Here is a 27,593-nt window from a genome sequence, read left to right as displayed (position 1 = left end):
CCCTTTAACACAAGCCAATTATCGTCTCACTTCTCCCTTCCTCACGCTGACAGCACGAGGAAAGGAAAGCCGATAACCAGCTTGTGTTTACATCATGATCAGCGGTCATTGGACACAGCTGATCATATGGTAAAAAACCTCTGTAATCAGCTGAGTCCAAAGGAATTAGCGATCACAGAGCATGGCGCACAGGCAGCACGATCACAGGTGGACGTTCATGGACACCCTCCCAGCAAAGTAAGCCTGCACTGTAGCCGTCTTTCGGCTATAACACGGATGGGAGGGGGTTAAAATACGCATTTTCACAAAACAAAAAAATTTGAAAAAACTTTATCCATGCGCTACTAACAATTACTACTAAAACACCATACATAAAACATATACACACAGCAGCTAGCACCACTGTGAAATCACCAAACACAGCACAAACCAAAAGTTATAATATACTTGGTGCAGCGCTCTAATCAATGACATAAAAATCAGATAATATACATTAGAACACCCGGTATAGTTTCAAAATTATATAAAATACTACACATGTGCCAATAGTGATTCAACAGTGAAACCCTATATATATATATATATATATATATATATATATATATATATATATATATATATATATATATATATAAAAATTAGAATGTAAAACATTGTGATAAGTGTGCAGTTTTCCTAAATACAATGAAGGGTAATGTGTTATTCCACACTTCAAAACTGTGCTCTTTTCCAAGGTATATATATATATATATATATATATATATATATATATATATATTTTTTTTTTTTACATATTAAAATGCAGATACAAATATGTTATACATGTTTTTTTGTCAGAATTGGTTTGATAGTTTAAATTTTTTCCTGAAATGGGTATTTTGGGGAAAAAAATGGTTGAAATGCTTTTACTGGTGGAATATATCAAAGAATTGAGTGGAAACAGGGATGTAGTGCTGCGGATGCCTTACAATGTTTATCCATTATTGTAAGTGTCAGGGATTTCCGCACTTGTACTTTTAAATATGGTGCACCATCAATCCAGTCTAATTTTGATAAAGTCCGGAGGATGCAGCTTCTGACATCACCACATTCAGATTGACACACTGACAGTAGGACTGTACTGTATACATCTTGGCTTTTTCTCTATGAAGCGCCTGTATAGATCTATTTAATAAGTACAATACTTTTGATACATTTTATTAAATCTCTATTGAGCACTATGAGTGTTTTATCTCTTCTATGGGCTTATGTTGTAATGTTGAATAGACCTGTGAAAGTGAAAGAAACCTACTGGACTTGGAGTGGAATCTTAACCATCTACAGTGCATCTGGAAAGTATTCACAGCGCTTCACTTTTTCCACATTTTGTTGTTACAGCCTTGTTCCAAAATGGATTAAATTAGTTATTTTCCTCAAATGTCTACAAACAATACCCCATAATGACAACGGGAAAGAAGTTTGTTTGAAATCTTTGCAAATGTATTAAAAATAAAAAAGAAATGTACATAAGTATTAACAGCCTTTGCCCAATACTTTGTTGAAGCACCTTTGGCACCAATTACAGCCTCAAGTCTTTTTGAGAATGATGCTACGAGCTTGGCATAAATTTTTCCCCATTTTTGGGCAGTTTCTCCCATTCTTCTTTGCAGGACCTCTAAAGCTCCATCAGGTTGGTGCACAGCTATTCTCAGATCTCCCCAGAGATGTTCAATCTGCTTCAAGTCTTGGCTCTGGCTGGGCCACTGAAGGACATTCACAGAGTTGTCCTGTAGCCATTCCTTTGTTATCTTGGCTGTGTGCTTAGGGTTGTTGTCCTGTTGGAAGTTGAATCATCACCCCAGTCTGAGGTGCAGAGCGCTGTGGAGCAGGTTTTCATCAAGGATGTGTCTGTACATTACTGCATTCATCTTCCCTCAATCCTGACTAGTCTCCCAGTTCCTGCCACTAAAAAACATCCCCACAGCATGATGCTGCTACCACCATACTTCACTGTAGGGATGGTATTGGCCAGGTAACGAGGGGTGCCTGGTTTCCTCCAGACATGACGCTTGTTATTCAGGCCAAAGGGTGCAATCTTTGTTTCATCAGACCAGGGTATTTTGTTTCTCATGGTCCGAGAGTCCTTCAGGTGTCTTTTGGCAAACTCCAGGTGGGCTGTCATGTGCCTTTTACTGAGGAGTGGCTTCCATCTGGCCACTCTACCATACAGGCCTGATTTGTGAAGTGCTGCAGATCTGTGCCCTGCCTGATACAATCCTGTCTTGGAGGTCTACAGACAATTCCTTGGACTTCATGGCTTGGTTTATGCTCTGACATGCACTATTAACTGTGGGACCTTAGACAGGTGTGTGCCTTTCCAAATCATGCTCAATCAACTGAATTTACCACAGGTGGACTCAAATCAAGTTGTATAAATATCTCAAGAATGATCAGTGGAAAAGGGATGCACCTGAGCTCAATTTTGAGTGTCATGGCAAATGCTGTGAATATGTATGTACATGTGGTCTTTTGTTTTTTTATTTTTAATAAATTTGCAAAGACTGCAAACAAACTTTTTTCACGTTGTCATTATGGGGTATTGTTTGTAGTATTTTGAGAAAAATAATGAATTGAATCCATTTTGGAATAAGGCTATAACATAAAAAGTGGAAAAAGTGAAGCGCTGTGAATAATTTCCGGATGCACTGTATACTAAGCAGGAGTCCTAGGGATAGTTACCATAATATTGAACATTTTTTGGACCCCTGATTTTATGTTGAGGTCCATTAGCAAATGTAAGAGTACATCTGATTGGGCTCGGTGGTAGTTGGAGAAGAGTACAGTTTTCAAGTGTGGAATAACACAATACACTTTACTACACTTTACTGTATTTAAGCAAAGTGGTTATCCCAATGTATACATTATATATATATATATATATATATATATATATATATATATATATACACACACACACACACACACAGTATATTATGTGTTTCACTTAACTATTGGCACATTTGTAGTATTTATATAATTTTTAAACTATACTGGTTGATCTAATATATAATAATTTATTTTTCTGTAAAGTCATTGATTAGAGTGTTGCACTGAGTATTTCACAACACAAAGAAATATTTTCTATCATTACATCTAACAAGAAGCACAGTTACCGGATAGCAGGTGCCTCCTTGGTTTCGGATACTTGCTCACTAGCCACTTCTGTGTCCAATTTATCATCCTTTGTGTCAGGCTGTTAAAAAAAAGAAAAAAAAAAAAAGGCAGAACAAATCATTAAAAACTGAACAATGACAGTCAAAACCATCTAATTTTACAGTGTATGTATTAGGGAAATTTAAGACCACTGTCGCCAAAACAAAGAGGGCAAATATAGAGTTGTCGCAAGAACAAGAGGTGAGGGTAAATATTCCAGTAGGGACAGATGTTTTAACAACAGTTCTCGAAGGTGGGAATTCTCCTTACATTAGGAAGATTTTGGCTCCGTTCACATTAGTGGGATTTCAGATGTCACGCACAGAATAGCATCACAATGGAAATCACATTGTTTTCAATTGTGCCCATTCACATCAAATAAACTCAGCATGGTACCATTTTGGAAAAGGTTCCTTTACTACTTTTGGTACAATTCCAGTATGATTCTGGCCCCCATAGAAGATGCAAACCACATCCAAGCTGCGCTACATAATCACACTGAAAATTGGATCATAATCGGAGTGCAACAGTGTGAACCTAGCCTTCTTTTCAATTGCTGCTGCATCTCTGGGATAGGAAGTAAATAGACACAGAGGGAGGAAAAGAACCCCCCAAAAAAAAAAAAAAAAAAAACTTGAACATGGGTCTTGTAACCCTTCCCTAATCTATCCAAAACTAGGAATTGCAGCCAATTTAAAAATCTGCTGGCTTAGAAGGGTTTAGGTCCAATGAGGTGTAGGACACCAAGTGGACTTATCTTTTCTATTTACCACGTCCTCAAATTCTTCCTGAATGCTGTGAGTGCAGCTATTTCTATACACCGGGCGTTCTTGACAGTAGAGATTTGGCTGTGTGACTGCCCACTCCTCCCCTACAATGTCCATTCACAGAGAGATATGCATTTTGTGACTTGGTTCACATAATACAAAGCCTTCTGTGATTGGGCAAAAGGAAAAAAGGGTCAGGCAGAGTGGCTGTACACAACTCGGCAAATATATCTGAGTCCTGAAGGTCTAGCGTCTGGGTAGCGGAAGTATAGAGATAGGTATACTCCCAGTGCTTAGTCAAAATGTAAAAATAACAAATAAGTCCACAAGGTGTTATACACCTTGTTGGATGTAACCCTTTATAAGCCAGCAGATTTTTTAAAATTGCTACAATGCCTTGAGTTTGATCATTCTTACTACTGTACTACCATGATACATGTAAAGGATGGGTTCACCTTTAATTAACCTCTAAGTCCCCTAAACTATGCTCCCTAAGTACAGCTAGTAGCCTCTTTTTTTTTTTTTTTACATCCCGCCTGGCAAAATCTAGTGCTTTACTGCCTTGCCTGTGCCTGCACAATAACATCCTGTAAGCTTCATGCAGACTGTGCTCCTTTGGCGCCTTTTCTCCTTACAGGACAAAAAAGCAACTTAAAAGTGCAGTAAAAGCCACCTTTTCACAAGTATTTATTAACGACTGGCGTTAAAGAATTCTATTGGCCAGAATATTAAATTATTCTGGCCAATAGAATGCAATAATGAACCTAAGTGAATTTGTTCTGTCCAAAGGCTCCTCTTTGAATGCACAAGTGATGTTTTTTTTTTTTCCTGCCTCTAAACGCCTCTGCCTGTAAATGCCTGCGTGTGCATGGAGGCTAACAGAGGGATGTTTTAAAGGCAGAAGAAAAAAACAAAAAGTGAAGGAGGATTTTTAGCTGCAGTGTGCATGAGGCCTTAGACTTGAACTGGATGTTGCTCCAACCGAACGTGTGTGTCCTATTCAATTCTATGGGATATATCTGCAGAGGTGTGGGCAGTTCTGCATTCGATTTTGCCAGTCAGAATGTTAACAATAGAAAAGGCCTTCCCTGTCAGAGGTAAATAAACACCTGGGTGGGAAGGGAGTTTCAGCTTAGGAAAATATAGGGAACTAGGGAATTGTGGCTGGGGCAAACAATAAATTGGGATTATTCTACTTACCGTAAAATCCATTTCTCCGAGTTTGACGGACACAGCGCTTCATAAATCATTACAACTAGGATTACCTCCTCCAGGAATAGGACTAGGCAGAACAAAAAACACCTGGCTACGCCCATGGGCCATCCTCAGCTTGGTATATAACCCCTCTCTCTGCTCTAGGCAATCAGTTTAGTAGCAAACAGTATTAGAAGTATCAAAACTCCATAGAGGGGTGGGTGATGTGTCTGTCAATGAACTCAGAGAAATGGATTTTAGGGTAAGCACAAAAAAACTTTTTTCTCTTTCGTTCATCAACGAACAGAGCGCTACTGGGACGTCCAAAAGCAGTGTCAAAAGGAAAATGAGGGGTCGGGAAAATAACCCAAGTCTAAACATAAGAGCCCTTAACCAGGACACAGTAGCCTTTGCTGAGTCACAGGAGCCCCATCTGAAACATAAAAGTTTAAAGAAAAACAGCCCTCAAGAGGGAACATCCCCTCCTAAACAGCAGCCTGCAAAACTTTGTGGCCAAAAGAAGCATCCACAGATGCCAAAGTATCTACCTGATAGAATTTTGTGAAAGTATGCACCAACGGCCAAGTGGCCACCTTGCAAACTTGCAATATGGAAGCCTGATTACAGAAGGCTCAAGAAGCACTCAGCACCCGAGTAGAATACGTCGTGACGGGGAAAGGTGGAACCTTTAATCGAATAGGCCTGAGCCACCGTCTGTTTGATCCATCTGGAGAAGTAGCCGAAGAAGCAGCCAGACCTTTTCTTGGTCTGTCTGTAACCACAAAAAGGAGAGCAAATGGGTCACTCCCCTTTGACAAAGTTGGAAATTACGAAATGTGTCAGGGCGTGACCATATGGCAACCGGGAGTAACTAGCCGGAACGGACGAACTGCTCCGAGAGGACGCCACACCACCGTTGAGAGGGTGAGGAGACCCCCGGAATGTTTGTCGGTACATCTACATCTTTGTAAACAATGCTGGCTTTCATTTGACATGCTTGTGAGTCTAATGATTTAAGAGTTTAATAAAAAAAAGTGTGCTTTTATAAAAACGGTATTACACTAGTGCAGTATATTTGTTTTTCTATACCCCTCTTCTATTGAGTGTGAGAAGTGGAGGAAATGCTGTTATATATCCAGGAGAAAGCCTAGGGGGATGCTGCATCGGGATCAGTGCGGTCTACTGTGATCAAGTGATGGCCATTCTGGTGATTATTAGCCACGTTTATGTGCCTTTTCCATGAGAGTGGATAGGCATCACTGTCCGGTGAGTTCCCATCTTCTCCGGATTTAATAACACATTGGTGGAGGAGTGTGAGGTGATTCACTTCAGGCTGCACACTGGGAGATTTGATTCTTTCTTCTCCTGGATTTCTATTACATCTATTCATTCATAGACTCTGTCAAAGATTGTGCCTTTTTGATGGACAAAGACTAGTCTCTCTGTTAATGGATGTTTTATGGGGAAAATCACCTGTCAATTCTGAACTTGTTGTGTCTGCGCTACGAATGCCTATTTTTTTCTGTGGACAAATTGGTGTTTATTTGATATATGCATTATTTTAAAGTAGCAGCAACTTGTCTATAAGTAGACGTTAACATTTGGGTTATTTCCATACAGGTCATTTAAGCAGTGCACAGGGAATCAAATTATATTTTTTATACCTGTTTGTATGAAAATGTATTTTGGTCATTAAGATACAAATTAAATTTTGGGCATCCACTGCATCAAAAATGCCATTTTGGTGACATACTCCAAAAGGCAAATCACGCCTAAAGGGATGCAGATCTTGCCCTTTCCTCATTAGAGCCCTGCAGGTACAGCAGCTGAATGATAATTATAACATCACTCCCATTTACATTCACACATGAACAAACAAACAGCTATTTCTTCAAAATAACAAAAGGTAGGAATCTGCCACAGAGATTAAAACCCATGCAATGTACATTGATCATCTAGAGGGTCTTTTTTTCTCAACAAAAGTGGAGTTACTCTTTAAAATGGTGGACATGCTCTTTAAGTAAAAGCCTACTTGAGAAAGATTTTTTTTTTCCATACAGTTCTCATGGTACACAAAAATGGGGTTTGATTATGTGTGTACATTATTCAGTTCAGAAGACAACATTGGTTTACCTGTTTAACCAGACTATCTTTTTTCCGCCAGAACCACCATCTTCCAGATTTCTTTGGCATCTTTTCTTTCATCCAGGACTCAATGGTATTCTAAAAACAACAAAACTAATATGTAATGTTGGAGACAAAAAAGATGCAGTAATGGCAATGTGTCGCAGATAGCAAAAAGTAACAACATGGATATTAACCTTGGGTAAGTTTTTTTGAAATACTTGCAAACTCAGGATCATAGGTGCTGCCAGTACCCAGTTATAATATCTGCAAAACAAATGCTTAGTAAGGTTATCACAGTATACATAATATAAGTACGTACACACACACACACACACACATATATATGCAGAAATAAATGAATTTGACAGAAAAAACTTCAGCAGAAAATCAGGAGCTATTGGAAGCCCCCAAAAAAATGGCCCAGAGGTTATTTGGTCCCACTTGAGGCTTCTGAGAGAAATATGACAGCTTCTCTTTACATTTCCAATTGTGGCATTATTCAAAAGTTAAAATTCCAGTCAAACAAAAAAATGACACTAAATTGAATTATCTATTCTTTGAAAAAATTAGGTCTCATTCACACGAGTATACTTAAGCATCTACCCGTGTGAGGGCTGGGTTTTGCTAGGCAGTATTCACAGGCGTTCCATGCATCCACACACAGACAGTCCCGTTCAATTGGGATGCAGCAGCTGCATGGCCACAGCCTCTGCTCCCAACCTGACATCAATGTGGGTGCGGGCCCCCAAACACACACAGTTGGCTTTTAAGGGCATGCACCAGCATCCACATCAATAGCAAATTGGAAGCAGCCACTACGTCCGAACTGACAAACTGGAATTGCCTGCATGCAGATGTATGGAACACTTGTGAATATCATACAGGCAAAACACGGCACTCACATGGGTGTACGCTTAAAGAATGTGTAAACCCAACATTTCATATTCCTGATATATGCCTACTATACCATGTACTTGAATGAAAAAGTATCCTTTTCTCTTTGTATTGCTTCCCTTGTATGAAATCTCTGGTGTTCCTGCCAGCCACTCTGCTTTCTTAATAAAAACTCACCACATTAAGTAGAAAAGTTCTCCAGCTGTGCTGGGAACTCAGCCTGCTCTACTCCAATAATCAGAGTTGGCCTGGTACCCCCCACCCCCTTACTGCACAGCCATTTATTGGGAAGCTCAGTTTGCTGATGCTTCTCCTTTTCTCCAGGTTTTATGCAGCTGAGAAGAGATGGAATGTGATCACTTCTAAAAAAGTGGGGCAAATGTATTTAACATGTATTTTTTTTTCATACTATATGCAAATGTTTTGCTTTTCATTCCCATTTTAAACTGAATGAGTTGTTTTACAAGGTGAGGGTTTACTATAACTGAGTAAATGAGGTCTTAAATGCAATAGCATTAGTACCTAAATCGGTCTTAATATCAGCCTGTCTGCACAATGACACTTAGACTAGATTTTGGAGGACCAGCACTCTGAGCCAAACATGGCTCTATTGTATATTGAGTTCTATCAATCTTATAACCTAATTAGAGTGTTTCTGTCATAATCGGAGAGTACAGTGGCCCCCTGACCAGGCCCTGTTGAGAACAGTGTAGTCTTGCTTATAAAAACAATCTGGGTTGGATAATTTCAGGTATTCTTTAGACCTGCTAGTCCCATCTCTCTAGGGGAAATGCTGGATTATCTTACTATTGATGCAAGATTCAAGACTGTGTCCCATGAACGCACTATGTTTGGTGCCTTACTACATTGTATCAGATTGTGTACTTTCTTGAATATTGTTGTTTTGAAGCCTCTGAACTTGTCATTTTTCTCATACATTTAAGAATTGGAAAAAAAAAACCAACAACAGTGTAGTCTGTAGGAAGGTCTAAAATTTGGATATGCGGTCGAACAGGGGTGTCTGGATTATAAGAATGACTGAAAACCATTACAAATCCTTGGTAGGTAAAACAGTTCACATAGGTTTTCAACTGTGTATTTAGCTGCTTGCCTTAAGTTTTGTTTTGGGTTTGCATCTGTGCTGCGGTTACATTTAATGTACAGTATAGGTTTATTAATTATCATTTTTACTGGATATGTGGCTTCAAATACACCATACATAGTCTGTACAAGGAAGATTGCAGACAGGCAGACAGTTATGCCTGGTACACACGATGAAAATAATCAGACGAAAAATATTGCTTTTGAAGCGATCATACAATAATCGGATAGCTTAGTACACATATTCCGAGAGTCGATTAGGACAGTTCATACAAAATTATCCAAAGGGACAAACCCAAAAAGGTTTCTCATATGATAACAGAACAAAAGATTTTCGCTCAATGCAGTATTCGTCCGTAAAAAATGGATTTTTGTAAAATCTTACCGTAAAATCCTTTTCTCTTAGCTCATCGACAGACGTAGTCCTCGGTGATACACCACCTTCGGGTTATGTTACCTCCGCAGGAGCAGGACTAGACAGGAAATTAAAAAGCTCTGGCCACACCCTAGGGGCAGTCCCAGAGGGTATATCCTCTCTCTCTCTGCCTCAGCAAATCAGTTATGTGAAAAAGCAGTGCTTAGAGAATTTAACCCAACCCAACTCCAAAACAGAGGGGCGGGGACTACGTCTGTCGATGAGCTAAGAGAAAAGGATTTTACGGTAAGATTTTACAAAAATCCATTTTTCTCTAGCGCTCATCGACAGACGTAGTCCTCGGTGATACACCACCTTCGGGACGTCCCAGAGCAGTATCACCACTGAGGGGTGGGAAAATGGAAATCAAATCCCAATCTAGAAGGCCCAACCGGTGCCAACTAGAAGTTTACAATGCTCATCCTTAATGATGAGACTCAACAAAAAAAAATTTTTCAAAACAGAAAAAAACCCTCGAGGTAGACCACCGGTCTCCTCAAATTGCGGCCTGCAAAACTTTGCGGCCAAATGAGGCATCCGCCGATGCCGTCACATCAATTTTATAGAATTTAGTAAAGGTATGTACCGACGACCAAGTGGCCGCCTTACATACCTGGACCACTGACGCCTGATGGCGAAAGGCCCAGGAAGTACTGAGCGCTCGAGTGGAGTGCGCCCTAACAGGGAACGGAGGACTCTGACCCTTAATAGAATAAGCCTGTACCACCGTTTGTCTAATCCATTTAGCAATGGTCGCGGCAGATGCAGGCAAACCCTTTCTGGGGCCATCCGTGATCACAAAAAGTGAATCCGTCTTACGGAATGATTCCGTAGCTTTCAGGTATACCCTGATTGCCCGAACCACATCCAAGGAATGCAACGCATGTTCCCGATGATGCTTGGGCTGAGGACACAAGGAAGGTAGTACAATATCTTCATTCAGATGAAAATCTGAAACCACCTTAGGAAGAAAAGATGGCTTAGGATGAAGTACTACCTTATCCCTATGAATCACTAGGTATGGGGACTGGCATGATAATGCAGCCAGTTCTGACACCCTGCGAGCAGAAGTAATAGCCACCAAGAAGACCACCTTCTGGGATAAAGTAAGCAAGGGAATCTCCCTGATGTTTTCAAAGGGAGGTTTCTGTAGAACCGACAAAACCAAATTAAGATCCCAGGGCGGTAAGGGCGCGCGGACTGGAGGAGCCAGGTGCCGCACCCCCTGGATGAAATTCCGCACCAAGGATTTGGTAGCTAAAGGTTTCTGAAAGAAGATTGCTAATGCTGAAACTTGACCCTTGATGGTGCTCAAGGCTAGCTTCTGCTCAACCCCTTGTTGCAAAAAGGCCAATATTCGAGACACCGAATAGGTACGTGGAGGAAATCCTAAAGATTCGCACCACGCAATATAAGTCTTCCATGTGTGATAATAGACTTTGCTGGAAGTCGCTTTCCTAGCTTTAATAAGGGTAGGAATGACAGAAGTAGACAAACCTCTGTCCTTCAGTACTTGGGTCTCAATGGCCAGGCCATTAAAACCAGCGACTGTAAAGCACGAAGGTAAATAGGTCCTTGAGACTACAGACACTCCCTGAGACGAAGTTCCCACGGAACGTCTGCGACTAACCAGTCCAAGTCGGCCAGGCCGGCTTGAAGAGGCCAGCCTAGAATTTCTAGGACCACTGGCGCTGATTGGATCTGAACCAGGCGTCCCTAGAGGTACCTGGCCCCGACCATCCGAGAAAGTCTGGTCGTTTTCTGTTCCCACACATTTATCAGATACCTGATAGTTATCAGGCAAGGTGATCTTTTCTGGTTGAACCTCAGTGACCGAAGTCACCCGACTAGAGGCTACTTGGCCTATCTGGTCAATCAGATCCGATTCCTGTGAGGTATCGGGACTAATCTTAGGAAAAGGTAAAGGAAAAGATCTATACAGGGAACGGTAGCTACCGCTTCCTGTACTAAAATGTTGGAAGGGAAGAATCGCACCGGTAGTAGTGGTTGATGCTCGATCTAATGTCCTGAATACCGGTGAAAACGTCCCCCCACCCTGAAATTGGGTGGGGGCGCACCTTCAGGCTGTGTACTCCTTTACTTCGGGTTTGGCTGGGTTGGTCCTCTGCTTGTCCGACCAGCCCTTCTTGAACCCTCCTGGAGGAGTCTTGCCTTTCCCGGAAGTACCAGCCGGGCGTCCTTTATGGGCGGTAAAGAAAGGTCCTCGCTTGTTGCGAGGTTCCTTAGCTTTTGCAGCCTGTGGCAAAAAAGTACTCTTGCCCCCGGTGGCATCCTTAATGATTTCATCTAGGTTGGCTCCAAATAGACGATTCCCCTGGAAAGGGAGATTGGTCAAAGTCTTTTTGGAACCTAGGTCAGCTGACCAGCATTTTAACCACAGCACACGTCTGAGGATCACTGCTAACTTAGATGCATGCCCTAACAAGGGAGTAGTGTCCAAGGCTGCGTCACAAATAAACCGTAGCCCTTGTATGATCTGTTCTATCAAATCAGATGTCTCCTGGGGAATATCTTTTCCCCTAAGATCTTGGCGTACCATCTTCGCCCATTCTGTAAGTGTCTGGGAAACTAGACCAATAACAATTACTGGTCTAAATGCTGACCCTATCAGAGAAAAGATAGTGCGGGACTCCGCTTCTATCTTTCGATCCACCGGATCCTTAAAGGACGAAGTGTCCTCCACTGGAATAACCGTGGCTTTATTCAGCCTGGAAATAGGCGGATCCACGACTGGTGGTACCGTCCATTTCTTAATGATGGATTCCTCAAACGGATAGCGTCTAGCAATACGTTTGGAAATAGTAAAGGTACGTTTAGAATGTTCCCATTCTCCTTTAATCTGATTTCCAAAACATTTAGGTACAGGAAAAGCCTTTGCCGTCTTGATGGGCTTATTAGTCCCAAAAGGCCTCTCTGTTTCAGTTACCTCTGCCGGTAAAGCCTCAAGTTTTAAGGTTTCTTGCACTGCCACAACTAGTGCGTCCACCAATGCTTCTTCCTGAATTATAGCAGGAGAAGAAGCGTCCTCCTCACTGTCTGAGGGGGCTTTACCTGGGATAGCAGCCCTTGCAGAGGAACCTGCAACTGCAGTGACCATCTCTGAATCAGAGTCAGAGGTGTCAGATAGTATAGGGGTAGGCGGGGGTCGCTTCCTTGACCCCCGTCCCTGACAGGCCGCCTCCACCCGAGCCACCATAGACTCCAAAATTGCTGTAAATGACTCTATACTCTGTACACCGGCGGGTCCCGAGGCCCCCTCGAGGGAAACAGGTGGGGGAATCTGTGTGGCAGGGTCCATAATAACTCCAGTTACTTCCTGGATGATATAATTCAAAGTAAAGAAAAACTTTTTTTTTTTTTTTTTTGACCCTCAGCGCCACAAAAAACCCCTTAGTGTTACCTGCTAGGGATCCCTATCGATCGAGAGAGAGAGAGATAGACCCCCAGGCTCACCACTTGATGTTCAGAGTTGAACTGCAACAGCTTACAGCGCTGTCTTAGACAAACAGGAAGTCTTTTGGCTGGCTGCCCAGGAAGAAAGGAGGCGGCTCCGCCCCTCTGTACGCCTTCCGGCGCCTCCCCCAAGCTCCACGAGGTGTAGAATCACCTAAAACATGGCCGCCCCCATGCTGGAGACACGAGGCTACGCCAAAATGGCGGCTCGTGCGATCCAGCAAAAAAAATGGCGGCGGCCTGTGCTGACTAGCGGTGTGCTACAGGCACACAACACTCTCTCTGCATGGGGATATGGCGTGTTTGGCGGTACCGGCCCTGGCGGACCGCATGGCCGTTCGGGAGGCCTGCTATTAGCTGGAGATCTGACTTGGAAGGCAGTCTACATGTCCATGGCTTCTGACTGGTAGGTAGCTTATACTTAACCCATAAGATTCCCAGAATGCCACAGATTACATCTTTAAAACATGTATACAATAGATAGTTAGCTCCCAAACCAAGCCTCCTGGCTTTTGCACACATAAAATCACACTCAAAGTAGGAGGATTTGTGACATGTTATAGGATAGAAAGAAACTCTTTCTTACCATACAGAGAGGGGCCCGCGTTCACCACAAAACCCGTCAGGGAAAACAGGGGGAACATACTACTCACCATACCGGAACCAGGCGGGCACCAACTCCTGACAGTACCCCTCTCCACCGGGGCGGGAGGGCTGTCGACCGATACAGACGCCGTGACTCATGGTCTTTGGCGTTTCAGCGAGACGTTTAACTCGCGGGTTCAGTCCTTTAATGGGACTTTGTCGCGGCCGACTCAGCGCGGAGCTATGGCCTGCACGCGCTCGTAGGCTGAACTGGGGTGACCACCGGATCTCAACATCCAGCCCGTCGCCCAGTTCAGCTTTCTTGCTTGAAGATCTCACAGGAACACTGGAGAAAAAAAGCTGTCCAAAAATCCTTTTAGAAAAAAATTTCTTGCCAGGACCTAAGATCCCAGCAAGGTATCTAGGTCCTTACTCCTAACTAGACAGAAAATAACTGATTTGCTGAGGCAGAGAGAGAGAGGATATACCCTCTGGGACTGCCCCTAGGGTGTGGCCAGAGCTTTTTAATTTCCTGTCTAGTCCTGCTCCTGCGGAGGTAACATAACCCGAAGGTGGTGTATCACCGAGGACTACGTCTGTCGATGAGCGCTAGAGAAAAAAAAAATTATATATAAAAAAAAAAAAAAAAATCGGAAGACCAAGACCATGCATGCTCAGAAACGAAAGAATACATTACAATACAATACATCACTTTCAAAGCTGTATTCTCTCGTACGAGAATTTGGACGATCATTCATTCAATATACTCACCGTGTGTACCAGGCTTGACACATGGTAGAGATTCTCACCTTTAACCATTGCTTTTGTCTGCGGATTTGCTCCCCACAGGAACAAAATCTCAGACTGCAATGTGTGCAATAATGAAACCCAAGTTAGCAACTGAACAGGCAATGGTTAAAGCGCAGCTCCACCCAAAAGGGGAAGCTCCGCTTCTTCGCACCCTCCACTGCCACATTTGGCACTTTTTGGGGGGTAGGGGGGGAAGCAAGTGATTGGTTTTGACAGGTACCCGCTCCCGTTTCCGGGTAAGATTGCTGATTTGGGATCTACAACGTTTCCGGCGCCTACTCCCCTGCTGCCTTCTGGTACACACAAAGGTCCCAGACGACGGCAGGACCATTCAGAAAGTGCATTGCGACTTGCACATAGGCAGCCTGAAGGCTTCACTGTCAGTTTCCATTACTTACAATGCTGGCACCTGCACTCGAAGGGGACTAATAAATCGGCTAGGGGTGTAGACATCACGGGATCCCTGGACAGGTAAGTGTCCATATATGGAAAGTCAGCAGCTACAGTATTTATAGCTGCTGACTTTAATTTTTTTTTTCCCCCAGACTGGAGATCCTCTTTAATAATCATCAACTATACAAGCAACCACAACAGGAGCCAGACAAGAATAGCCTGGGCTTTGGTTTACTGTGTAATACCTGTTATAGATCCTCACAACTAGATTAGGATTGTCGATTATTCCCGGGTTTTCTGCAAACTGTTGATATGTGATAATGTGTTCCTTGAATTTCTCTAGAAACAAAAAAAAAAAAAAAAAAAATTGAAAGATTTACATTTCTATAAAATAGGACTAAGAAATATATTTAAAGCCCAACTTCAACCATTATTTTTAGTTTTGGATACAGTGGGATAGCATTACCGGTCTATATTTTTATATCCATCTGGGAGGATTGACCCTTACTTTCTCTCCCCATAATACCCATAAATTTAACTGAAGGTGTAGTTATCACAAAGAAGGCACAAAGAACAAAAAACAGGAAAGCAATAATCTAAGGAAACCAATCAGGAATTATTTAACAGAGTTTTCTGTAGGTATCCATAATCCAATTACAATGGGTTACTGCATTCTGCGCTTTGCTCACTACTTCTTGCACTGCTTTTTCTTTTTCTTTTCAAGTAAAACATACAACATATAATGGTTAAGTGAAAACTGCTATAGATTTGGAACAGTAACACCAACACTTTGAGACACTACCCCTGTATAGCAGGGAGAGAGTCTAAATGATGGGCTAAGGCCTAAATCTTTGCACAGCTGGAGACTGCTTATTATATAACTTCTAAGTTTCAGATTAGCTAAACTGCTGCAAACAGCATACTTTCAGTTAGCAAAATTCTATGATGTCATCTAGTCCCTGTGAGGTGTCTGTTCCACTAACAGGCAGCATATGTCTGCTAATCAGTAACACTGCATACAGGAAAACAGCTTACAGGAAGCAAATGAAAGACAAGTTTATCTGCCACTCTAAAAATGCTAATGAATAAACCCCTGTACTGGGGCTGCTGTAGGGAAAAAAGTGCCAGTACAATTCACCTTTAGACATCTCTCCATTCTCACTTAGGCCTCCGCAGAGAGAGAGCGTTACATCTGGCAAGTCCATGGCTGAATCAGAGAGACATTCTGTACCACTATCCGCAGCAGCGCTACCCACAGACTGGGGGGACTGGGAGCCTGAGAGCGTGTCTGATTCCATCCACTGCCTTGAACCTGGATCGGATTCGCTGCAATACAAGTATATTATGTCAGCGTTAATACAAATAGCATCATGCTTCTCATCAATGTATACTTGAATTAAAATACTATAGTCATTACAAGGGAATGTGCTCTTTAGGGTCCATGCACACTGGCTTTAAAAAAATGCTGCTTCTAGAAAAATTTAGAGTTTTGCCAGTAGAAGCAGCTAATATCCTATGTGTCAATGTACATTAGGCAGGCCATAGACTGTGCAAATTTCTTTCCTGCATTCACAGGTTGCAGGAAAGAAATTCACACAATTCCCCCATCAACACAGACAGTGCTCCCTGGGGAATAGCTCCTGCCAAGCAATTGTCTTCTCCCGAAGGGAAGACGTCCCGCAGCCACTTGCCATAATGTCAAGCGAATCCGGCAGGCTGGTTGTACATTCAGCCTGCCCATTAATAGTTCCAATCTCAGTCGGTTCCTGTAAAACTGGCCAAGACTTAAACTGTGTATGGCCGCATTGGCCGGCCTTAGAATGTTTAGAGGAAGGAAAAAATAAAAAATAAACCTTCTGTCTTGCGTTTTTGATAGCAGTTTTCTGGCAAAAAAACAAAAAAAAAAGCTAAACGCTCATAAAATGCCTGTACAAAAACAAACACTCTACATGAAGTTTATTTCTGCCAAAAGAACGGGCGTTTTTTTAAGCCCAGTGTGCATGGACCCTAAAAGTGGAAATTCACCTTTGTTGTGGAAATTTTATTAGGACTAGTGTGGACATTTTTCAAGATGTGTTTTATTTAGATTGTCATTATGGCTCCTGTTGTCGGTTTGCTTGCAATATGCTCATTAGAGCGTGTAGGGCCGAACCGGCATTGAAGAAAGACTACTGGCCATGAAAACCTTCCCTTAGATGTGTAGACGCGTTCACTCTGCATAGACATCTTCGACGGCGAACACTATGCACGGGTCTGTCGGTATAGATCTATGTGTATTACAGTGCGGAGTCCATATTGTTTTGATATCCATCTGCCTTTATGAAGGGATACACGCTCATGTCTTTCTACTATGCCTGATCACTATAGGGGAAACAACATGCCTCGCATCTATGGGAACAGTAGTATAATCCTATTGGGCATTGTTCTCTGAAGCTTTGCTAAATGCGATTCACGCCAGTAGTAGTGGCAGGAATACATGCAGGAGTTTGATCAGAGCAGTGTTCACGGTTCTACACGCTGGTTTCATTGTGTAGTAGGGGCAAGAAGCCGTGCACTCTGCTCATTTACGATCGTGTACTCCCCCTTTCTATTATATATTTGAATGTATACAAGTGTGTCATTGGCTGATTCTATGCGAGTAACTTGTGTCATGTGAATGTACATTTGGAACTGATTGGCTGATATAGCATAGCCATCACTTCCTGTTGATTGTCCCTTTTGTTGTCGTATAAATAAACAGAGCTCCCTGCCTTGAGCAGGACATTCTTGCAAGTATCCAAAGTGATAGGAGCCTTTGTGTCTGTATTACCAGTTACTGCTGAGTGCGCTCATTTACCTTATACAAAAGAGTTGAGAACTGTGCTTTTTAGCACAACGGTATTGATTGCACTTGGTGTATAGGTATATCCAAAAGTGCACTTATTAGCGCAACGGAGTTATTTGTGCATCAAGCGTACATTAATTTCCAAAACACCTTGAAATTGTTAAATTAGCATTAAAACGACAAAGTAATCCTTGTATCTTTCTAAATGAATCACACCAAATTCCAATTCCATCTGCCCTGCAGCTTCTGTAATATCAGCCTGTGAAGCCACAGTGTGTTTTCAAGGCCACTAAACCCTTCCCATGGTGTCACTCAGCCCCCCTTCCTTCCATCTACATCTTTGACTGACCAGTAAGATTGCACACAGTAAGAATGTTCACAATGTTCCCAGCAATCTCGGCAAGAGAGATCTGTTCAAACTACTCTGGTGCAATCATTGGGACCTCACAGAACCCAGCAGAAAAATACATTCGCGCTCAGGGACTGAGCAGCGCAAGTTCATTTTTAACAGGCGGGCATGGTTTACAGGGGAATGCTTTGACATCACTGACCCACCAGCCTGTAAGTGGAAAGGAGGAGCACAGGCAGGATTTGAACAGTGAATAGCTAAAGCCTGGTAAAGACAGATTTTTTTTTTTCACTTAACCCGGCAGGGTGAATGAAAAAAAATAAAAAATTAGGCGCTCGCTGTACTAACTATGCAATGTTAATACAGCGATCTCTCCACTGAGCTATTGTGTTCTGACATAGGGATTGGCCATGACAGAAAACACTGGTAAGTGTGGTAAGTGCTCGCAGCCATTGGCTGCCAGCGTTGATCAAATACCGATCGGATGCTAGTTTTCCAACATTCCCGTTTGACAGAAGCTAAATGTTTCTTCTGTTGGACAGGCTAACGCAGCCCTCAAATTTCCCACTCGCCTACTTGCATTTTGCGAGTGGAAAATTATGTAGGGCGAGCGTGGGGCTGCTCCAGGCAGGGAAGAGAGATAGAGGAAGAGGAAAGCTGGCCGATAATGTCAGAGCGCGGATCATCCCACTGTAACAGCTTTAATTGTAATTGTCGGGTGCTCGCCAACACACACAGTCCCGCCTCCTAGCCCGGCTTCTTTGATAGACAGAACACCTGGCCAACCAGGCGTCTATTGAAGAAGCCGGGCTAGGAGGCGGGACTGTGTGTGTCGGTGAGCACCCGGCAATTACAATTAAAGCTGTTACAGTGGGATGATCCGCGCTCTGACATTATTTGGCCAGCAGTGGCATACCAATGGGGGGTGTCAAGCCTGTACTCGCGCTGATCATCTCCTCTCGGTCATCAGCTGCTCCCTCGGTCTGTGCTGCGCTGCTCGGAGGGGCGGTAAGAAGGTGAGTACCCAAGGATTGAGCAGCCTAACTGTGTGACTGGATAGGAGGAGCAGTGGGGCGGCTGCATATAGAGGAATTGATCTTTCCATATTCCTCCTGCAGCTGCTGGATGCCTGATTCTCTGCAGGCATTCATATGTTGCAGGAAGAATATGGAAAGATCAATTCCTCTATATGCAGCCGCCCCACCCCCCTCCTATCCAACTTCTTTTTTTCTTTTGCTGGCCCCCCCGTGCTGTACAGCCCCCCCCCCTCTCCAGCCCCTTAGTGCTCTTCAGCCCCCCCTCTCCAGCCCCCCCCAGTGCTCTCCAGCCCCCCCAGTGCTCTTCAGCCCCCCACTCCAGCCCTCCAGTGCTCTTCAGCCCCCCCACTCCAGCCCTCCCAGTGCTCTTCAGCCCCCCCTCCAGCCCCCCCCAGTGCTCTTCAGCCCCCCCCCCCCCTCCAGCCCCCCAGTGCTCTTCAGCCTCCCCCTCAAGCCCCTTAGTGCTCTTCAGCCCCCCGCCCTCCAGACCCTTGATGGGCATTGATAAGGCTGCACTGATGGGCACTGAAAACGTTGTTATTAATATCTATTTTTGTAACTTCTGCATTAATGCAAAAACATTTAACAGTGTAATTGTATGAGATAATTTACGAGGGCGTGTTTAGGGGCAGAATTAGGGGTGGGGCAGGTTAGGAGTTGGGTGGGGCAACTGGTGGTGAGTAACCCTTAAGGCCTGGCTAGTAGCTCAGGACTTGAAATTTTGAGCCCTGGGCTAACGTACACATGGGCCGAACGTCAGCAGATTTCTGTTGAGTCGGCAGATAACTGCTATTCGCCCCATGTATACCAGGCTATAAGTGATTGTAAAGTCACGTTTTTTTTTTCCTATTAAAATAACATGTTATACTTACCTGCACTGTCTATTGGTTTTGCACAGGGCAGCCCAGATCCTCCTCTGCTTGGGTCCCTGGTGGAGCTCTTGGCCCCTCCTTCCTGTTGAGTGCCCCCACAACAAGCAGCTTGCTTTGGGGGCATCCGAGCCAAGCCGCAGCTCTGTGTATCCATTCAGACATGGAGCTGCTGTTCAGCCCCGCTTCTTGCTCTCCTGATTGGCTGAGTTTGATTGACCGCAGCGGGAGCCAATGGCTGCTGTGTCTCAGCCAATCAGAAGAGAGAGTCCCAGATGGCTGAGGCACTCCCGGACATCTCTGAATAAAGAGGGGGCTCAGGTAAGTATTAGGGGGGCTGGGGCTACTTCACACAGAGGGCTTTTTATCTTAATACAAAGAATGCAATAATAAATAAACCTTCTGACTTTACAACCCCTTTAAGAGGTAAGCACCTATATCTGCTTTTTGCAAATGTGGCTTATTTCTTTACATTTATATGAACATTCAAAAGCTCGTTATTTACTTTGCAGGTTGTGGTGGTGAATTTCCACTTTAAATGACGTATGTTTTATGACCCCTCATAGCAGTTGGTACAGGCACCAACTTTCTCAGCCCTATTGACACCCCTAGGTTTAAGAAAAACCTATGTTTTGATTCTAATGCAAAATGCATAAAAATGTGCGTCAAAAAAACAAATGAGCGCATGCATAAAGGTAGGGTCTTTCAGTTCCATTTGCAAAGCAGGGATCATGTGACAATTTTTCACCACAGAGCACATGCATCCAGATTGTGAGCAAACATTTTTGAATTAGATTAGTTATGCACCTGCACATATGTATTATTTTTTTCTATAGGATATTATAAATATGCACAGATCAGCCATAACTTTATGACTACTGATTGGTTAGGTGAATAAGGTTGGTTATCTTGTTCTAATAACATCTGAAAGTCAGTTGGAAATATTAGGCAGCAAGCAAATATGTTGTCCCTGAAATTGATGTGTTGAAAGCTAAAAAAAAAAATGGGCATCACCGTTTGTTTTGTATGGGGCTGCATAGTTGCAGACTGCTCAGGGTGCCCATACTGATCCTTGTCCACAGCCAAAAGCACCTACAATGAGTGTGAGCATATTAACTGGACCACAAAGCAATGAGAGAAGGTGGCCTGGTCTGATGAATTGGCACCAGGATGCAGTATGGGAAGAAGGCAAGCCAACAGAGCCAGTGTGTTTGCTTTGGGCTGAGAGACTATGGGCCCTGCCATTCATTAGATGGCAGTGACCTCTTTCAGCAGAATGCACATTGTCACACTGCAAAAATGATACAAGAATGGTTTGAGGAACACAACAACGAGTTTGAGGTGTTGACTTCTCTTGACAAATTCTCCAGAACTCAATCCGAGCATCTGTGGGATGTGCTGGAAAAACAAGTCAAATCCATGGAGGCCCCACCACTTAAGGATCTGCTACTGACAGCCTAGTACCTGATACCACAGCATACTTTTTGGCAGCAAAATGGGCTTTTTTTTAGTAGTAAAAGGGGGGCCTACTCAATATTAGGTGGGTGGCCATAAAGTTATAGCTGATCAGTGTATACATTATTTGAATCTATGTAAATTGCATCATCCTACAGGCTATTTGGTAAAAGTGTGAGAACACATTTGTCTTTCATACATCTTTGTTTTGACAGTAAGTTATATACTAATAAGTTTGTTCTGTTATTAAATGGCTGGGAAACTATTTCTGTTGTCATGCATGTGGAAATGATGGAAACCAGAACGGCATTAATACTTGACACTTGCACTTCATTTAAAGCAGCATACAAAGGGGGTGATAAAATGGCACATATTATGCTAAATTAAAAAAAAAAAAAAAAAGAAAAAAAAAAAAACTAACCCTCATGTGGCATGCAAAAGGTTACAGTGTAAATAATACAAACCATATTTTTGAATACCTTGGAAAGTATTTAAAATACGTGCTTGTATACATACTCATCCCCTCCCCGATCTTTAAAGGTGCTTATATTGATGCATTATGTACAGAAACATAACTATACCTTTTAGGAAAATAAAGTGCTGCCACTTCAGGCTCCAAAACATTCAAATCGTCAAGATAAATATCTCCCGGGCCCTGATGCTGGCTTCTCTTCTTCACCCCTTTATGGAAAAACCAAAAGTAAATAAGAGAATGCTTTCATTTAATTCCCACAGTAGCATAGCAAGATAAAGAATCAGCTGAGCCAAGAAAGTGAGCCAAGCAGTAAATGGATTATATATATATATATATATATATATATAATTTTTTGATCCTTTTCAGAAATAAAATACTATTTGCAAATATCTCATGTTAACCACATTTAGCCAAAAGGTGACAAAAGCTCCAAAAAAAAAAAAAAAAAAAAAAAAAAAAAAAAAAAGGGATCAGTTTCCATTCACTGACAAGGAGATGAGATTGCATGGATTAGGTAAAGTTTAGATAATGTACGGGCGTACAATAATTTGTATTCCACGCATCAGAAGGCAGCACCATCATATCCTTTGGGTCTATGAACACAGCGCAGCGTATATCTGCATAAACCAAAACTAGATAAATCTGTGAATGGCGTCCTGCTTAAGGATTGAATTTGACACTGTGTGCATGTACACGTCTGTGCTAAGGTTCACATGTGTGGCGGCAACCAACAACGTACATTTATGCTAAAAGCATGCAAACTAAGCACAAACCTTACATGCGTGCAGCGTATGGACATTTTTAATGCAGGAACCTGGTGCAAGCAAGGCCCTTTGTAAAGACATACATTCTATGTAAAAACAAACACAAAGAAAGGGCGCACCAGCCTAGCGCATTATCCTCAGCGGGCTTTTTAATAACAGAAGTTAAAATCAACTACTCACAAACATGCGTGGTAAATCAGCATATCAATTCCAAAAAGCAGCATCAAATGCAAAAGTCCAATGTCCTGAGGAAGAGGCACGGCCTCGAAACGTGTCAGCCCTCCGTCTACATGAGACATTGGACTTTTCCATTTGATGCTGCTTTTTGGAATTGATATGCTGATTTACCACGCATGTTTGTGAGTAGTTGATTTTAACTTCTGTTATTTAAAAGCCCGCTGAGGATAATGCGCTGGTGCGCCCTTTCTTTGTGTTTGTTTTTACAGTGTTTTCGACCACCCCGGTCGTAGAGGGCAGCAAGGCTTAGCCATTTGGGATGCCAAGTGTGGGTTCCAAGATTGAGACAGCCTGAGGACCTGGTTCTGAGCGCAGGAGCAGGGTGCTCAGCATCACTCTTTTTTTCTGGATACATTCTATGTGCATGAGGTCTAAAGTTAAAATGTAAATACATCCCATCCCATATAAACATTGTAAACAAAGGATTAAAACAAAATACAGAATAGGACAGAGGATCTGAATTAGACTAGGTGCTGTCTTTAAAAGGCTATACTTATTAAAATCCTATTGTTATACACAAACACAACATATTATGCAAAATTTGATTTGGTAAATTATAAAAGACAAGGGTGCAACAAGTAATTACATACCCAAGCTGTCAAGCCTTGATGCCGAACTACTCTATATCTGAGCACCACAAACCAAAAACTCGAATTCATTTTTAATACTCAAAGCAAACTTGCCCATCTATCCATGTCTCTATGCTTTATTTAGCTGGAAAAACACTTTGAAAAACACCCTTCTAGCATTTCTGGCTGTGGAAAACTTGCAGGTGATTCATGTAGCACTTACTTCCTGGAATTCCGCTGCCCTTAGCTCAGGCATGCCAGCAAGAGGGTGTGCTTAACTGAGAAAACCGCACCCTTCTCCTCTCTTAAAGACTCCTGGGGTGTATGACATAATTGGCCTAGGCATGGAAACCAGGAAGTAATTGAAAAAATGAATAAAAAAAAAAAAGAAAAGCTTAAAAACAAGTACATATGATATGCTTTCCTAACTATTTACTAATGCGAACGGCTTAAGCATTTAAAATAGTCAATGTTGACTGGAAAAGTGAAGCTCCTCTTTGATGATCAACTACATAAGTTTACTTGTACAGGGGGGAAAAAAAAGGTACAGCAGGGCGGTTGGATGACAGCAGTGCTGTTGCTCCAGTCACAGTGCATTGCACTCTGTACTTTTTTTTTTTTTTAAACAGACTTTATTGAAATGTCACACAGTGACAGTTTATTAAGTTCTATTGGCAGCAGCACCTTACGAGGAGATAGATTGCCTCACACTGTGTTACATTGAAAAAGGTACTGCATGCTGTTCCTTTTAATTGCGCTGCGGTGGTGTGAACTGTCAAGATAGGAGGTAAGGCATTATGTCTGGTCTTGCAGTAGGATTGCGCTGAAACAGCCGGGCAACAGAGATCTACTGCACCTGGTGTGAACAGTCCCTAAAGGGATTCATTCATGAGAGATTAATGGAGGCTCCCATTGTTGTTCTCTTAAAATTGTCTGTCATTCTAAAGCTTTGATTTTAATAATGTCTGAGTCACTGACACAAAACAAGTAAAGAGAGAAGTAGTTGAAAACTTTGACACTCAATAACAACATATTTGTCCGAGACTGCGACTAATGCCCGTACACACAATCTGAAAATCGGAAAATTAGTCTGTTTTTTTTTTTTTTTGGCAGGTTAGTCACATATCGAAAATGGAGAGGTTACTAAAGCTAAGAAAATTCTTCTACGACAGATGAAAAAAAAAAAAAAATCGGAACGCAATCCTATCATGAAACACTATCTGGGACAGATTCAATACCACTCTCTGCCTTCAATTGCCCCATATACCACTTATTTCTTTTATTAAGAGCCCTGCCTTTTACCCTGCCTGGATGTCCCCAAATCTCTTTAATGAGTGGAGTGCAGCTAATCTATTTAGATTATATAAATTTGTATCCACATCTTTACACTCTTTTCCCACTCTATGTGAAACTTATGGATTTCCCAATCAAAATGATTCTGCTATTTACAGATTAAAATTTTTTCCCAACCATACCTACAATCAGCCACTCTGTTCTCTCATATGTCACATCTTGACCACATATGCAATTATGTCCCAGATATCAGAGGACTCGTTTCGATTCTTTATAAACAAATTCTAGCTAATTTTGATACTAGCCCCCCTCCCTATGTTTCTAAATGGGAACAAGATCTAAACCGCCCATTCAATGATACTGAATGGTCCAGTATATGGTTAGCCACTAAATCTGCTTCCTTTAATGATGGTGCTGTGAAAACAAATTATAAGGTGCTTTCTCGTGGGTATTTAGTTCCTGCTGGGATAGCGAAAATACGGTCCAGAGTACCCTGCAGCTTGTTTTTGCGGCTGTTCAGATCCTAACACCCAACACCATAAAAAGGTGGAATTATCCAATAGCCCAAAAATTTTGGAAGGCAGTTTTTGATTTAGCTTCTAAAATGTTCAAAATTTACATTCAACCTAATTCTGCTATAGCGCTTTTGAATCTAAAACTGGACGGAATTACACAGAATCAATTTTGCCTTCTTTTACAGCTCTTAACAGCCGCAAAGCAAACCATAGCTAAGGCATGGAAAACTCAAAATCTGATTGTAGCCGATACCATTCACAGAACCAATAGAGCCGATTGGATCGGATCAGATTGATCGGATTTGCAAATTTGAAAAACGTTGGTTACCTTGGGTTAATTATTGTTTGCCTCCAGACTTTGATGGCACTTTACTATTGCCATTTTTTGACATTTTTGACATTTGACTTTGACGGTCTATTTGATGCTTATAGAGTGCAATATTGCATTTGAATTTTTATTTGTCTCTTTCCAATTGAAGTAATTTATTTGCTACCCTTTGAATATGTACCACAATCCACGTAAAATTCAGAGATTGTTCGCTTTTATTTTATTCAAAACAATAAAAACATTTGACGAGGAAATAAGAAAAAAATGGGGAGGGGTGTAACGTGTTGTAATGCATTTGTATTGTATTTTCAACTTTAGGGATAAAACGAAAACCGTACAATCTGGTATCGTACGAGAAACATTTTCATGTTTGTCCGATCGGATAATATCGGATTAACTGTTATTATCAGCTCTCCAAAGCTCTGTACTAACGATCCAAATATCGTACTATCACTTCAAAAGCAGTATTTTTCATCCGATTTTCGGATTGTGTGCCATATACCATAATTCAGACTCAGATACCAGGTATCTGCCATTTACAGAAAGAGCAGTACCCATTTTCTTCATGATGGAGTTCACGTTAAAATAAGTCACCTCTCATGTTTCATGATAGGAAGAGCCCTGGATATCCACTTAAAGCAGAACTAAACTGCGAGCAGGAAGGCTTTAATTGCAGAAGAGACATGCATTCTCTCTTCTGCAATAAAATGCCCCCCTACCTGCTCACCATCTCCTCTGGCACTGTAAACTGGGCTGCGCATGTACACCTCAGCTTACGTTGCCGGCATGACAGTCTCCTGACATCATCCCTCGCTGGCCAATGAAAAGGCCCAAAGGTCCCCACTCAGAATTAGATGCCAGAGCAGGACTGTTGGACAGGTAAGTATTGAGACTTTAGTTCCGCTTTAACCTAAAATAGATTCTGCACTATTTGATTGCTTACATTTGTCTCATATTAAGAAGAAAAAGCCCTAGGAATTGCTAACTTTCAGAAATGTCTGAGATCGGGTGGTTCAATATATACCTTTCTTCTTGCTTGGAGAGTCTGTTTTTAAGGAAGACTTCATATCTGACACAATATCAGCAGTCTCCTGGGGGAGGATATCTTCTGGCTCACAAGGGGAGGTTGGGGTGGTTTCGGCAGTTGTTAACTGGTCATGATCTATCTGAACACTGATGGAGTGAGGTCGTGGTTCTGGTTTAAGGACTGTGCAAACAGTGGATGAATCCTCAGTGGATGAATCCTCAGTTGTGCCTAACAAGGCCTCAGAGGTGATCACCCTAAAGTGCGTGTTCTTGGAAGGAGTAATTGTGGCTCTCCGCAAGTGCTCTGTTCTGTCCTTCTTGCAAGCCTTAAAAGATGCAGATTTTGGTTAGAAAAACAAAGCATTACTGTCAAAGCAATAGGTGGATATGACATTAACAGAGGGGTCTACACAGGCAGCCACCCCCCTTCCAATACAGTTTTTTGCTTTCCTTGCATTAAGGTAAAAAATGTTTAGGCATCAGTATCCCCCCCCCCCCCACCCTGTTTTACTGGTCTCACTGGCTTTACTGAGGCTGAAAAAGCCTTTGGCTCCTGCTGCTGTCATTTAAAGCCAGTGACAATGGATCCGAGGCACGCAGCAGGCAGCGAGGCTTGTACGCGAGCCTGCATAGGTGCCCCCATAGAAAGCAGCTTTCTATGGGGTCACTCTCCAGATAGAAGGAACAAGGAGCGCTGGTGAGAAACCTGAGAGGAGGAGGGGTTCAGGGCAGCTCTGTGCAATTCCATTGCATAGATCACAAAACCTTGCTTGGCATTTTTCTTTTTTTTCTTTTTAATCTTGGCATTTACAAACACTTTCATTTGCCGGTGAAATCTTAAGCTGCTGCATGACCATGAAATACAATGGGGAACATTTATCAATTCTATTGCAAGGCAAA

At 42.3% G+C, this 27,593-nt stretch overlaps 1 protein-coding gene across 3 annotated transcripts in view; it reads right to left on the bottom strand.

Annotated features, from left to right (window-relative positions):
- Positions 1 to 27,593, bottom strand: part of LPIN2 (lipin 2) — a 222,958-nt gene that overhangs the window by 50,219 nt on the left and 145,146 nt on the right. For all 3 annotated transcript variants that reach the window (XM_082258203.1, XM_082258202.1, XM_082258201.1), the window contains exons 7-13: positions 26,692 to 27,019; positions 22,068 to 22,167; positions 16,091 to 16,278; positions 15,198 to 15,291; positions 7,475 to 7,544; positions 7,287 to 7,376; positions 3,153 to 3,232 (exon numbers count right to left, since the gene is read on the bottom strand). In XM_082258203.1, coding sequence (XP_082114329.1) covers positions 3,153 to 3,232; positions 7,287 to 7,376; positions 7,475 to 7,544; positions 15,198 to 15,291; positions 16,091 to 16,278; positions 22,068 to 22,167; positions 26,692 to 27,019 — 950 coding nt within the window. The remainder of the gene's footprint in view (positions 1 to 3,152; positions 3,233 to 7,286; positions 7,377 to 7,474; positions 7,545 to 15,197; positions 15,292 to 16,090; positions 16,279 to 22,067; positions 22,168 to 26,691; positions 27,020 to 27,593) is intronic.

This window comes from Pelophylax lessonae (assembly GCF_965119305.1).
Source record: "Pelophylax lessonae genome assembly, chromosome: 5".
NCBI lineage: Eukaryota > Metazoa > Chordata > Amphibia > Anura > Ranidae > Pelophylax > Pelophylax lessonae.
This window is presented reverse-complemented; position numbering and strand designations above follow the sequence as displayed.